The sequence below is a fragment of the Alosa sapidissima genome, chromosome 1, assembly GCF_018492685.1.
Source record: "Alosa sapidissima isolate fAloSap1 chromosome 1, fAloSap1.pri, whole genome shotgun sequence".
NCBI classification, from domain to species: domain Eukaryota; kingdom Metazoa; phylum Chordata; class Actinopteri; order Clupeiformes; family Clupeidae; genus Alosa; species Alosa sapidissima.
In genome coordinates this window covers 18,916,050-18,928,549 of record NC_055957.1, presented here as the reverse complement: position 1 = coordinate 18,928,549, position 12,500 = coordinate 18,916,050, and the positions used below count along the sequence as shown (strand labels likewise).

The window sequence follows — 12,500 nt, the reverse complement described above, 5'->3', positions numbered from 1 at the left end:
ATCTGCATATGGTGTTGTATCTGATAGAAAGAGGAAGAGGCTACTATGTGAGTGTGTGTCTGTCTTTATGTGTGTGTGTGTGTGTGTGTGTGTGTGTGTGTGTGTGTGTGTGTGTGTGTGTATGACTAGAGTGTGTGTGCTAGTTTGAAGGCCCTGCAGGTCCTGCACAGTCAGCAGTCTCCCAGGCTGCAGCTTTAAAGAGTGTCTCTGCATCCGTCTGCTCTGATTATCAGACTAATGATCGCTCCACTCAGGGGTATCAGAGATCCAATGAACAGGCAAAAACTCTGTGTAAGCATAATATGGGTTCAGCAACAGGCGCCGCACAACTCTCTGATGGCTCTAGTGTCACTGGGCTGAAGATAAATGCACACAAAATTTAACAAATTTCATCAAATTGTCAGTTCAGTTCACATAATCTTTGCTTCTGTGTAAAACACACCTCCAAGGTGCTGAACTTGTTATGACACTCATTAAGGGTATAGTGTGAGCAAATGTGTGTGTGTGTGTGTGTGTGTATGTGAAAGTTGGAGAATGGGAAAGAGAGTGTGAGTGAGTGTTCACTAAATCACAGGTGATGTGAAGGTCCCTGAGCACTTGCTTTCCTGCTGAGGGTGAGTGGGTGAATGCTAAACAAAGAGAAGATTTCACCTGTGCTGCAGTGGGATCTGCACAACACCACCTTTCCACCTCATCATATGATCTGTGGCTTACGTCAACTGATACTCTCACTAAGGCATGTGCATGACTGGATTTATTAGGGTCCTGTTAAAGTCTTCAGGTTTTTTATAAACTGGACTGCATGATTTAAGAGGAATTACAGGCATGGATTTTAGGGATGTTAATTGCCAGAGACCCCATGATTCAATATTGCAACAATGTGTAATTTCTGTTGCATTTTGCCATTCCACGGAATTACTTTGATTCTGAAACTATACAGACTAGAAGAGAACCTATATTTTCTTCTATAGCTTCAGTTTCCTAAACTAGAGAAGTTGTCACTTCAAAACTTTGTAGTTCTTACAGACCCCTTCCAGAGATCATAAGTTGTCAACTACGAGTGTGAGTGTGTGTGTGTGCGTGGTTATGTTTGTGTCTGTGTGTGTGTGTGTGTGTGTGTGTGTGTATGTGTGTGTGTGTGTGTGTGAGAGAGAGAGAGAGAGAGAGAGAGAGAGAGAGTACAGTGTGCATACCTGCGTCAGCATCAGTAGCCTGAAGACGTCCCACGATGGTGTGGATCTCAGTGTTCTCAAAGACTGTGATTGTGTAGGGGTTCGATGAGCATTGTGGAGCGTTGTCGTTCACATCCTCTACTGTAATCTCCACATCAGCCTCGCAGTACCGGCCCCCACCGTCCAGGGCCCGCACCTTCATCCGGTGAACGGCCTCTTCCTCTCGGTCCAGGGGCTGCAGCGTCTTCAGCTCACCTGCGTGGGACGAAGGGAACAGGGCGACAAAAAGAGAAAACAAATCAACACTTGGATTTACATCCCACTCCTATTGCCAAGCAGCAAACAAACATGAACAGCGTGGAGTTGTGTGTTTTGTTTGTGACTCTGCTTTGCAGTACAGGTTCTGCAGCAAATCTTCACCCACAGTCGACCCTGACAGAATCAGCAAGCACACAGGTTAAGATAGAGAGAAAAGAAAACAGACAAATAAAGAAGACAAATAATTCCATTTCTATGCAGCAAACACATTGATGGAATAGTGTGGACGAGAGCTTTTCTGCACCGATTCGAGTAGAGGCCTGACAGAAACTCTCTGACAAAAACACACAGCAGGGCTGTCAGAGGCAGCTGACCGCAAAACATCTTCCAGTGTGCTGCCTCCAAACACCATCAAAGGCCAAGCCAGGCTTCCAAACAGCTAGCGTGTACTCTTCAGAGGCAAAATAAGTAAATAATTCAGCAGAAGTTTGTGGGTGGAAATGAGTATGTGTGAGCGTGAGTATCTGTGTGTACTTTAAGTTAGTTGAGTCCACATACTGTATGTACGTGTGTGTCTGTGTACTTATGTACCTTTGTGTGTGTGTGCATGTGTGCATGTGTGTGTGTGTGTGTGTTTGTGAAAGAGAGATAGGGAGAGAGAGAGGGGGGAAGAGAAAGAGAGGGAAATAAAGAAAGTGAGAGAAAGAAAGAGAAAGAGAGAGAGAGACAGAGAGATACAGAAAGAGAGAAAGATGGAGAAAGAGAGAACAATAATTGTGATTGTGAGTACGTGGGGAGGCACTGTAGGACCTGAGGGTCCACTGGATGAGTAAGATGGAACCGATGAGAGCCAGAGAGCTACCACTGGGAAAAAAGCATCTGCCAGAACTCTTTGGGAGAAAAAAAAAACAGTTCCAGAAAAATGAATCAGGCTCTTGGCATCGCTGACACACAATAGAGCACTTTCTCCTTTTCCCTCAAGAAAAAGATAAATAAATTAAAACAGCAAACAAAAAAAAAAAACATTCCAGATTCATTAAACTTGCACCACTGCAGTTGCTCTGATTTAAGCCAACTGTCTTTGGCTTTCCCCTTTCCCCCAAAGCACCACCCACTCACCCACCACTACAAAGCATACAGTTAAATGGCTTCTGTTTGGCGGCTGTCTTGTTGCTGCTGTCAGAACAGTTCCATTTACACTAATGGATGCCGTTTTTCAAGCTGTCTATTAGCATAAGATGAGCCATCGGGATATATGGACTGGGACTTCTTACCCCACGTGGGAATTTCTGCGTTGCTGGAGGAAGACGGACAGGATATGAGCTGTCAGCGTGAGAAAATTACAGATCCTAAACACTGAGGCCGACGCCCCTCACAGCTGGGAATCGACCCGAGACATATTAAATTAAATTAATGACAGGGCTTTGGACCAAATCATTCACTGCAACTACAGGCACAAAAGATGCACACCCACATACACACACACTTGCACACATGTATGCTAGAGCAGGGATTAGAATTCAATCAGATTTGATGTTTGATACAGGACTGCTGTATGGAATCACTGAGGATTATACTTCTGCCTTGTGCTCTGCTCTCAGAAGGTATTAGAGCCAAAACATAGCATATCTGAAAGGTAACATGGAAGATATTTTCATATATTTTCATTTGAAAGTTGTGTTTCATTTGTGTGTGTGTGTGTGTGTGTGTGTGTGTGTGCATGTGTTTGTGCGTGCGTGTGTGTGTATGTGTGTGTGAGTGGGGTTGTAGATACAAGCATGAAAAATGTTTGCAGGGATTTTATTGTTCGTATCTGGTCATGCATGTGTAAGGCTATGAGGACATTCATGGCTGCTTTTGTCCCTTGGTCATCAGTACAACAAAGTAGCTGTTAAAACATGAGACACAAAAACTGACATTGACTTCAGCCTTGGACAACACCGTGCTTTGAATACACATCACAAGGACTGAAGGCCACTGCGGACATTCGCTCCCCATGAGGAAGATGGCCGAATGCCCGACTCCATAATGTGACAATGACGGAGTGGAGTCTGAGAATAACCTCTGCTAGGCTGACCTCCCTAGGGGGGCCTGGGGTCTAGCTTTGGGCTCCTGAAGCTCAGCTTCACCAAACCACTCACAATGTAAGGTTAAGAGCTCAGTTCCTGAAGAAGCTGAGAAAATATAATTTCACCACAGGGCTGAGCACTTCAGATCAATGAGTTGCACTCCACCTCACTTACATACAGCATTGAATACAAGTGTCAAGTGAATACGTAAATGGAAATGCAAAATGCAATCAATGTCTACTATATAAAGTATGCTAATTTTACACCGGTGAGACAACTTCATTTAAAAAAAGACTACTTTTCTATTCTAGTCAACTGCAAGACCAATAGGTAAGTTTTCCTTGTATAAATGCTAATCTGAGTTTCTGAGTAATCTGAGTGGTGCTCGATGACATGCATATCCTTCACTTTACCTGTGTCTGGGTCGATGGTGAAGTGCTGTGCCCCGCGTCCCACCAGTTCGTAAGAGATCTGGGCATTGGAGCGAATATCTGCATCGGTGGCAGAGACTTGCAGAATCAGCCTGCCTGGAGAAGCGTTCTCTGGAACAGACTCAGTGTAGAGCGACTACACAGCGAAGAAAGAGAGGGGGGGTCAGAAGGAGACAAGGAGATGGAGATGAAGAAGGGAGAGAGAGGGGGAAAGGGAATGAAAGCAGAGAGGCAGATGGAATGGAAAGAGTGGCAGGGGGAGAGGCAGGGGGAGAGGCAGGGAGGGGGGTGGGGGGCATTTAGAAAGTGAGTAGAGCAGTTATGGCAGGAGTGAATATAAAGAAAACAAAAATGAGGGCAATTCAGGTGAAGCGGGGGTAGAGACAAAAGAGAGTGGAATAACAGTCATTTCACTTCCACTGAAAGAGTACAGACATGACAATAATCAAAGTTCAAAAGGAACAGTCAAGTTGGAAAAAAAAACAGTCACTTTTCACACAGCTACTTGTCTGTAATTTCCTTGTGCTTTCACAAATCCTCTATTTTAACAGAGTGGCTTCAAGTGCTCCATGAAATGGCATTTTTACAATTATTTTAGCACTTACTAGCCAGAGCTTGAGAACATCAGGGTTTGTATAAGTGTATTTCATTGAGACACCGTCATAATAAAGTAATAATGTAATGTAATGTGACATAATAACCATCACCATATTTTATTTAGGACATTGTCACTACTGTTTTAAGGATGGGAGTAGGGGTTGTTCCAACATACCTTCTCACACACAGGACTATTGTCATTGGCATCCAACACCTTGACCTCTACCACAGCCTTGGCCACAAAGGTGCCGTCGGTGGCGGTGATGTTCAGCAGGTAATTGTCTCTCTCTTCACGGTCCAGGGCCTTCCTGACAGAGACCTTCCACTCATTCTGGATATGCTCGATGGCAAACTGTCCCAGGGGATCGCCCCCTGTAGTAACATAGTCAAGGGGAAGGACAGTCAGATTAAATGATCAAAAATGTACAGAAAAGAGATTACTGTATTTATGCACATAATTACTTGGACTAAGGGGAGAGGGTCATAGAACAGTTGAGACCACAAAACCATAAGATAAATGCTATACATCATAGTGATGAAGAATACACAATGGCGAAATACATACTATCAATACCCAGTACCACGTAGGCCATAAATAAATAGCAAAATAATGTTTAGTTAATTGAACATTTATTTGTATTGTATACATATGTGAATGTGTGTTGTAATACTGCGTGGCTCCTGAGGAACTGAAAAAAATAACGAACATTTGGTTCAGTTCTTGCTGCATGTGGCTGTAAGCCTACATCACCGCAAACTGTGAGAAACCCTTTCCAATATTTGTCTAATAAACCTGGCAGACTTATCCACACAAGTTAATTAATACCAGGGGAAGTGCATTTCCCCTGTCAATTTCAAAAGTGCTACTGGGATAATTATCAAGCCTTTTTCTTTCTTCCTTTTCCCATTAATATAACCCAAATATTTTTATGGAATCTCTGCTGATTAGTAAGTTGAAAAACAGGCAAAATGTTTACTCATTTAAATTGAGGAAATATGGCTGCATACTGAATCGTGTCTGGAAGAATCTGGGACACTAATTTACCCAGATTCTTAGATTATACACTTAGTTCCCATTACAATTTGTAACAAGCATTCACACCTGTGATGAAGTAGTTGACTTGTTTGTTGATGTCCTCCGCATCAGCGTCAGTTGTGCTAAGGATGGCTATCACCCCACTCGGTGGCGGGTCATCTTCACTCACAGTGCCCTTGTAGATTTCAGCCGTGAAGCGGGGTGGGTTGTCGTTCACATCTGCCACCATCACCTCCACCTTTGTACTGGCCACTAGCTGTACTTTTTCTCCACGGTCAGTGGCTAGGATAGCCACAATGTACTTGCTCTTTTTCTCGCGGTCTAGCTCCTTTAGTGTCGTCACCCATCCCGTCTCGCTGTTGACAGCAAAAAGTTCGGCAATCTCTGCTGACTCTTGGGTGGAGTCCAGGCTGTACACTACCTGGCCATTGGTGCCAGAATCCAGATCTGTAGCTTTCACTTGGATGACAGAGGTTCCACTTGGGAGGTTCTCAACCACAACTGCTTCATAAGGGTTTGCCTCAAAAAGGGGCTGGTTGTCGTTGACATCCTTAACCTGAATGTTGATATCCACAGAGGATACAACCTCTCCTACTTCGTTCTCACTCTGAGCCTGCAGTGTAAGCTGATACCATTTGGTTGTTTCATGGTCCAAGCTCTTTTCCAACTTCAGGGACCCACTTTCTCTGTCAATTACAAAGATGTCATCTAGGTTACTCTCTACAGTGTTTCCCTTCACCAGGCTATAGATAACAGCCTGTTCACTCTCGGCCTGGATGACATCAATTTCTGAACCAATCGGGAGATCTTCATCAATGGCAAATCTGTAGTGAGGCTCAACGAATTTTGGTACAGACACCTCTGGAGCCAGAATTCGGATATAGACCGGGACAAGAGACTGTTTCGAAAGGTTTCCTGCATCCTTTGCCCTCACATAGAAGGTGTAGAGGTCATTCTCCAATCCAACGAGACTCTCTTTAGTCACAATGATTCCAGTGAGCGGATGGATCTCAAAGTTCTCTTGCACGCTCTCAGAATCAGCCTCTATAGCATAAGTGATGTCAGCATTGCTTCCTTCATCTGTATCCGATGCCATGATTTTAACCACTGAGGTTCCTCTGGGGACATCTGATGCAACATTCACTCTGTATTCTGAAGCCCTGAACTGAGGTGTGTTGTCATTGATGTCTGTAAGAATGACGTTAATAGTGCAGAAACCCACCTTTCCGCCACCGTCTTTGGCCATCAAAGAGATTGGGATGACTCTCTCAAGAGGATTCTCACGATCTAAGCTCTCCAAAGTAAAAATCTGACCTCTCTCGTTAACAGAGAACTTGTCTTTCGCAAAGTCATTCAAAATGTGATAGGTCAGCTGTCCATAGGTTCCTGAATCATCATCATTTGCCTCAACCTCTGCAACCAAGGTGCCTGCTGGGGTATTTTCCAGCAGTTCAACGACATAATCAACTTGAGGGAAAGTTGGGTTATGGAAGTTAGCCCCAACAGTTGTTACCTTAACAAGGGCCCAGTTCCTAAATACACCATCAGAAACAGATACATTGAGGTTGTAGAAAGGCTCCATGTGTGGTTTTCTGTGGTTAGAGATGATAATGGCACCAGTACTTTTGTCCATGGCAAAGTTCTGTGCTTCATTGCCGGAGAGAATGGAAAACTCCAACTTCCCAACATCTGAGCTGTCAGAATCAGACGCCTGCACTTGGGTGACAAAGTGTTCACGAGGTGCCAGTTCACTGACACTGGCCTCATATAATCTCTGTGAGAAAACTGGAGCATTGTCATTCAAGTCTGTGACATGGACTGTGACAACAACCTCACTGGAGAGAGCGGGAACTCCTCCATCTACAGCTCTTACAGTCAGCTTGTGCCGGGTCATTTCCTCATGGTCGAGGGCCCGAGCTGTCGAAATGGCACCAGTGTCACGGTCAATAGTGAAGTAATCTGAGCTCTTTTCCTTTTCCTCTATTATCTGGTAGAAGATTACTTTATTGTTTCCAGTGTCTGCATCTGTGGCAGTGACCTGCAACACAGATGTTCCAATAACTGAGGCTTCAGAGAGACTTGTCTCATAGAACTTATCTTGGAACACCGGTGGGTTGTCATTGACATCTTCCAAAATAATATCGACAAACACAGTAGACTGTGCACCAGTCAGAGAGTCTGTTGCACTCACACTCAACTTGTAGGCCGGGTGTGTTTCAAAGTCCAATGGCTGAATCACCTGAATAACTCCAGTGTTAAAGTTGATGGCGAACTGACTGAGAGGGTCTCCTTCTGAGATAGTGTACGCAATACGAGGACCTTCTGACTCATTAGCTTGAACATGCACAACTGGAGTAAGCAACTGTATGTTCTCTGGAATTTCCAGACTGTAGAACGACTTCTCAAACAATGGGATAGCTTTGTTCACCACAGTAATCGGGACCTCTACAGAGGCAGAAAGGGATGGCTCACCCTCATCTCTTGCGACAACAGTTACTACAAATTCAGTGTTTAGGTATTCTTTCTCAAACTGTCTTTTCAGGGAAATTTCCCCGGTCTGGCTTATCTCGACATAGTCATTTTGTTCTTGCAGGTGATAAAAAATCTCAGCATTGTTACCAATGTCAGCATCTGCAGCTGTGACTTGTCGGATGACCTGACCAACTTGGGCATCTATCTGAACAAGGGCATGGTATGGTAGGTTGAGAAACACGGGTGGATTATCATTAGAATCCTCAATACTTATTATCACCAGAACATGGGCAACATCTTCTAAGTCTTCCCTAGTCACTTCGACCACCACATCATAGGTATCCTGTTCTTCTCGATCAAATGGTATGCCTTTGGTTGATAGAGCTCCAGAGGTGCGGCCAATTTCAAACCTCTTGTCAGGGTTCAGAATGGTGAAGAAAAGCGGTTCATTGACCTGATTTCCAACAGCGGTGATGACAGCCAAAGTCTTCTTTTCTAAAGAATTTTCTTGAACTGTGACCTTGTATAAAGTCTGTTTGAGTTTTAGAGTGCTCTCTTTGTTGTCTTTAACATTGATCTTCACTGGAACTGTGCTAGCAAATCTGCCATCAGACACTCTTACCCTCAGCTCGTACCTGCTTCTCAGCTGTGTGACGTTCTGTATGGAGATAATGCCGGAAACCTGGTCCATTTTGAACTTGTCTCCAATATTTCCGTCTGAGATGGAATAGATAAGTCTGGCATTTGGTCCAGAGTCTGAGTCTGTGGCATTGACTGCAACCACCTTGACCCCCTTGTATGTCGGCACTAACACTGTGGTCTCATAATGGTCCTGGTTAAACTTTGGTGAGCAGTCGTTAACATCAATAACCTCAATGGTTACATTTGCAGCCTTCTCAGCAAAGAGTCGGGGCATTCCCAAGTCGTGCACCTGAACAGTAAAGCGGAACGTATTTCTCTGCTCATAATCCAATTCAGTGGTGGTCCTGATTGCCCCTGTGCTAGAGTCTATGGCAAAGTAGTTATGGGCAAATGGTTCCACAATCTGATAAATTAAACGAGAGCTGGCATCCTGGTCTGCATCTAAGGCTCGAATAACTAATGGGGTATTGTCTCTGGTCAAAATGACGCTATTGACAGGTGCTGACTCACTAACTATCCCAATGAACTCCTCCTGGATGAATATCGGTGCATTGTCATTCTCATCCTTGAGATGGACAAGCAGTGTGGTGTTGCTCGCCTGTCCTGCCATGTTGGTTCCCTGAATGGTGAGCTTGTAGGAAGGAGTGGTTTCATAATCCAGTGGCATTTGAGTTATCACTACTCCTGAGTTGGGGTTGATGTCAAAAGCTCCATTAATATTCCCATCTTTGATCTGGTAGAAGACAGATGACTGACTGCTAGCTGAAACGAGATGTACAAAGGTTCCAGGCTGGGCTAATTCACTAACTTCTGCAGAGTACTCCTTTTCCGTAAACCTTGGTGTGGCATTGTCAGAAATTGTCACAGTGATGTCAGCTGTTGATGTGGCACCCATGGGTGGTGTTCCCTTGTCAGATGCTTTCACCACCAGCTGGAATTGGCTTTGACTATTCCGATCAAGTTCCTTTGCCACAGTAATGGTTCCCAGGACAGGATCAATGGCAAATGAATTTGCAACATTTCCTGTAGATAAAACATACAAAAAAAAATCAATCCTATTGACAAGTTGTACTTACTGAGCAATTCTCTCAAGATAAAAACAGTGTGTATCTGAGTCCAAATTAAATTAAATTATAAGGACATTACTGTAATCTTAAGGCCCCTATTAGCATAATTCTATTGCTCTCAAAGGCATGGTTCGCAAATTAACTTTAGCAAAGATTGTATGATAGTGCCAACACTGCATTTACACAAAAGTAATTAATACGGGTTCCTCCCTTCCAGCAGCTAGACAAATAAGCTGCCCACTCACGTTCTTTTTACACTGCATACACTGCAGTCCAGTCAAGGACATTTCAATTAGCTCCAGAGATCCAAAATATCTCTGAAATGTGCACACTCTGTGACATTTATGGCAGAGTCTCCCCTCCCCAAACACGACATGTTTATCCACAATAACAATGCTGGGAAAATGAGAGGAGGCCTCCTACATCTCAGCTAACCATCTGCCTCTGTCTGTCTGTCTGTCCCTTTTCTCTGTCTGCGACACATTACAGTCATTATACTCTCACTCTGTCAAATATTCCATTCATGAATAGAGATCCAGTGGGCTGAAGACCCTTGGATGACACACATGCATTCAGATCCCACAGTTACTAACTACTAGCAGGCTAAACCCCCGGCCTTGATGCTCTGAGTGCTTATGAGTGGAACATTTTATGAAGTCATGGTTGGCATGTGAGGAACGGAACACTGGGATGTGATGTGGCATCTGAGATGTTGCGTTTAGTCACCTGACTCGATGCTATACATGATCTCAGCGTTCTGTCCCTTGTCCTTATCCAGGGCTGTGATCTGGAGAACAGCCGAGCCGACAGTTGCAGACTCAAAGACACGCCCCGCGTATGGGATGCCGGAGAACCAAGGGGCGTTGTCGTTGGTGTCTTCCACATTGACAATGACTCGCACCATATTGCGCTTCACTGGGATGTCTTGATCTCTGACCTGATTAGTGTGAAGGGACATGATCGAGAGAAAAAGAAACAAAACAGAGGTGTTGGTTACACAAGCTCAAAGTTATCTAGTCCATTAATTCAAACTATAATGTAATCACATCACCAAGTATAGCATCAACAGCAGACCAACAATCAATCCGTCTTTTTAAGATGCACGTCAATAGTATGAACATTCTATATTGCTACTGGTATAGTTGCTATAGTTGACTAACAGTTGGACTGTCACATAAGGTACGAATAACACTTCAACCCACCATTACTGTGAGTGTGTGTGTCCGCATGGTCTCATGGTCCAGTCTCTCAGCAGTGTACAGCACTCCAGTTCCCGGGTCCAGTCTAAACTTGCGGAGGCTGAAGGGGTCGGTGCTGCTCAGAAGTGTGTAGGTCAGCTTGTTCTTCTCGTCCAGGTCGGTGGCGCTGATCTGCAGGACCTCTGTGTCTGGTGCTGTGTCCTCTGCTATGCTTACTTCATACTTGGGCTGAGAAAACTGAGGCCGATGGTTGTTGGTGTCAATCACTCGGATCAGCACCTATTGTGTAGAGAGAGGGAGAAAGGAGAAGGCGATGTGAGTATAGGAAAAAACAGAGTGTCAGAAGGGAAGTGAGGAACAGAAGAATGGCAGTGTGTTTTAGAAGTACTGACAGAAAAAAATGAGAAAGAGAGTTTATCAGGGCTCTATCACACACACATTAGTGTTGTTTTGAATTAATCGATCTACATACTAGACCAGATGATACTTTAAATGCTGGGGTGCTTGTCACTTCCAACAAGCAATCTATGTTGGCTAACCTTCGCCAACCAAAATGAAATGTGGGTGGTTGTTAAGGAGGCTGTGATAGCTATGGAGTGACATTTACCTCAGTAAATACCAAGTGAAGTCAGACTGTGATGTGTTATTTAATTTACTGTTTCATTTTGAAACACCAGCTCTGAGTGAAATGTCAATGTGCTTGTTAAGTTGTTACAATCTATTAATCACAAGGTTGAAGTCTGATGAATTCGACACATTATGAACAGATGCACAGGGACACATTCTGACACAGATGTTTGATAACCAGAAACAAGTCACACACATGTGCCTGCACACACACACACACACACACACACACACACACACACACACACACACACACACTGAATTATTTACAAGAGAAAAAGGAATAAGCAAAAATAACCTAAGAGGAAAAATCCCATACTGCAAAAGCAATCTTTCTTTTTTTCCATGACCAAAAATGGAGAACAAAAGATAAACCTCAGATTAGGCAGGTACATTCTTTCCAGCAGGGGGCAATGTTCAACATAGATCAAGCCACACACACGCACACACACACACATACACGCACACACTTAACACAAAAAAGCATCGTCTACAAAGCCCTGGGAGCCAGCTGCTGAGCTGCCACGCGGACAAAGGAGCGTTTGGGGGAGACAGCGCTTCTCATTGTTGCGGAGCCTATGCTTTTAGACAAAACCCTTTTAACAGACTAAAATGAATTCTGGAAAAAAAAAAAAGAAACACACAGAGAAAACACAAAGGGGGGGGGGGGAAAGCCAGGCTGACCTGTCTAGTGTTCAGTGTAGACCGTCTTGCCTGCCATAGACGCCTGCCTGCGCCCATCGTACCAACATGGCTGGCGGAGACGCAGCAGCTAGCACGGCTGACTTTTGAAGCCAGGCCTTATGGGTCCTCTGGGAGCTCTCAGCTGGGGGACGATAGCGAGCTCATCGCCAGCACTCTTTCCCTCCAGCAGCTGCTGGTCTCTCAAGGGGTACTGAGACCGTTTCATGGCCTGCCAGGAGTCACCGT

The 12,500-nt window shown here is 44.4% G+C and overlaps 1 protein-coding gene across 10 annotated transcripts in view; it reads right to left on the bottom strand.

Moving 5' to 3' along the window:
- The window catches only part of fat1a (FAT atypical cadherin 1a), a 75,632-nt gene that overhangs the window by 18,283 nt on the left and 44,849 nt on the right, over window positions 1-12,500 (bottom strand). For all 10 annotated transcript variants that reach the window (XR_006032494.1, XR_006032500.1, XM_042095434.1 and 7 more), the window contains 6 exons: window positions 10,947-11,222; window positions 10,471-10,681; window positions 5,630-9,700; window positions 4,703-4,899; window positions 3,913-4,066; window positions 1,194-1,427 (listed from right to left, as the gene is read on the bottom strand). Coding sequence is in view for 8 of the 10 variants with exons in the window: in XM_042095434.1 (XP_041951368.1) it covers window positions 1,194-1,427; window positions 3,913-4,066; window positions 4,703-4,899; window positions 5,630-9,700; window positions 10,471-10,681; window positions 10,947-11,222 (5,143 nt within the window). In the remaining 2 variants the exon portion in view is untranslated. The remainder of the gene's footprint in view (window positions 1-1,193; window positions 1,428-3,912; window positions 4,067-4,702; window positions 4,900-5,629; window positions 9,701-10,470; window positions 10,682-10,946; window positions 11,223-12,500) is intronic.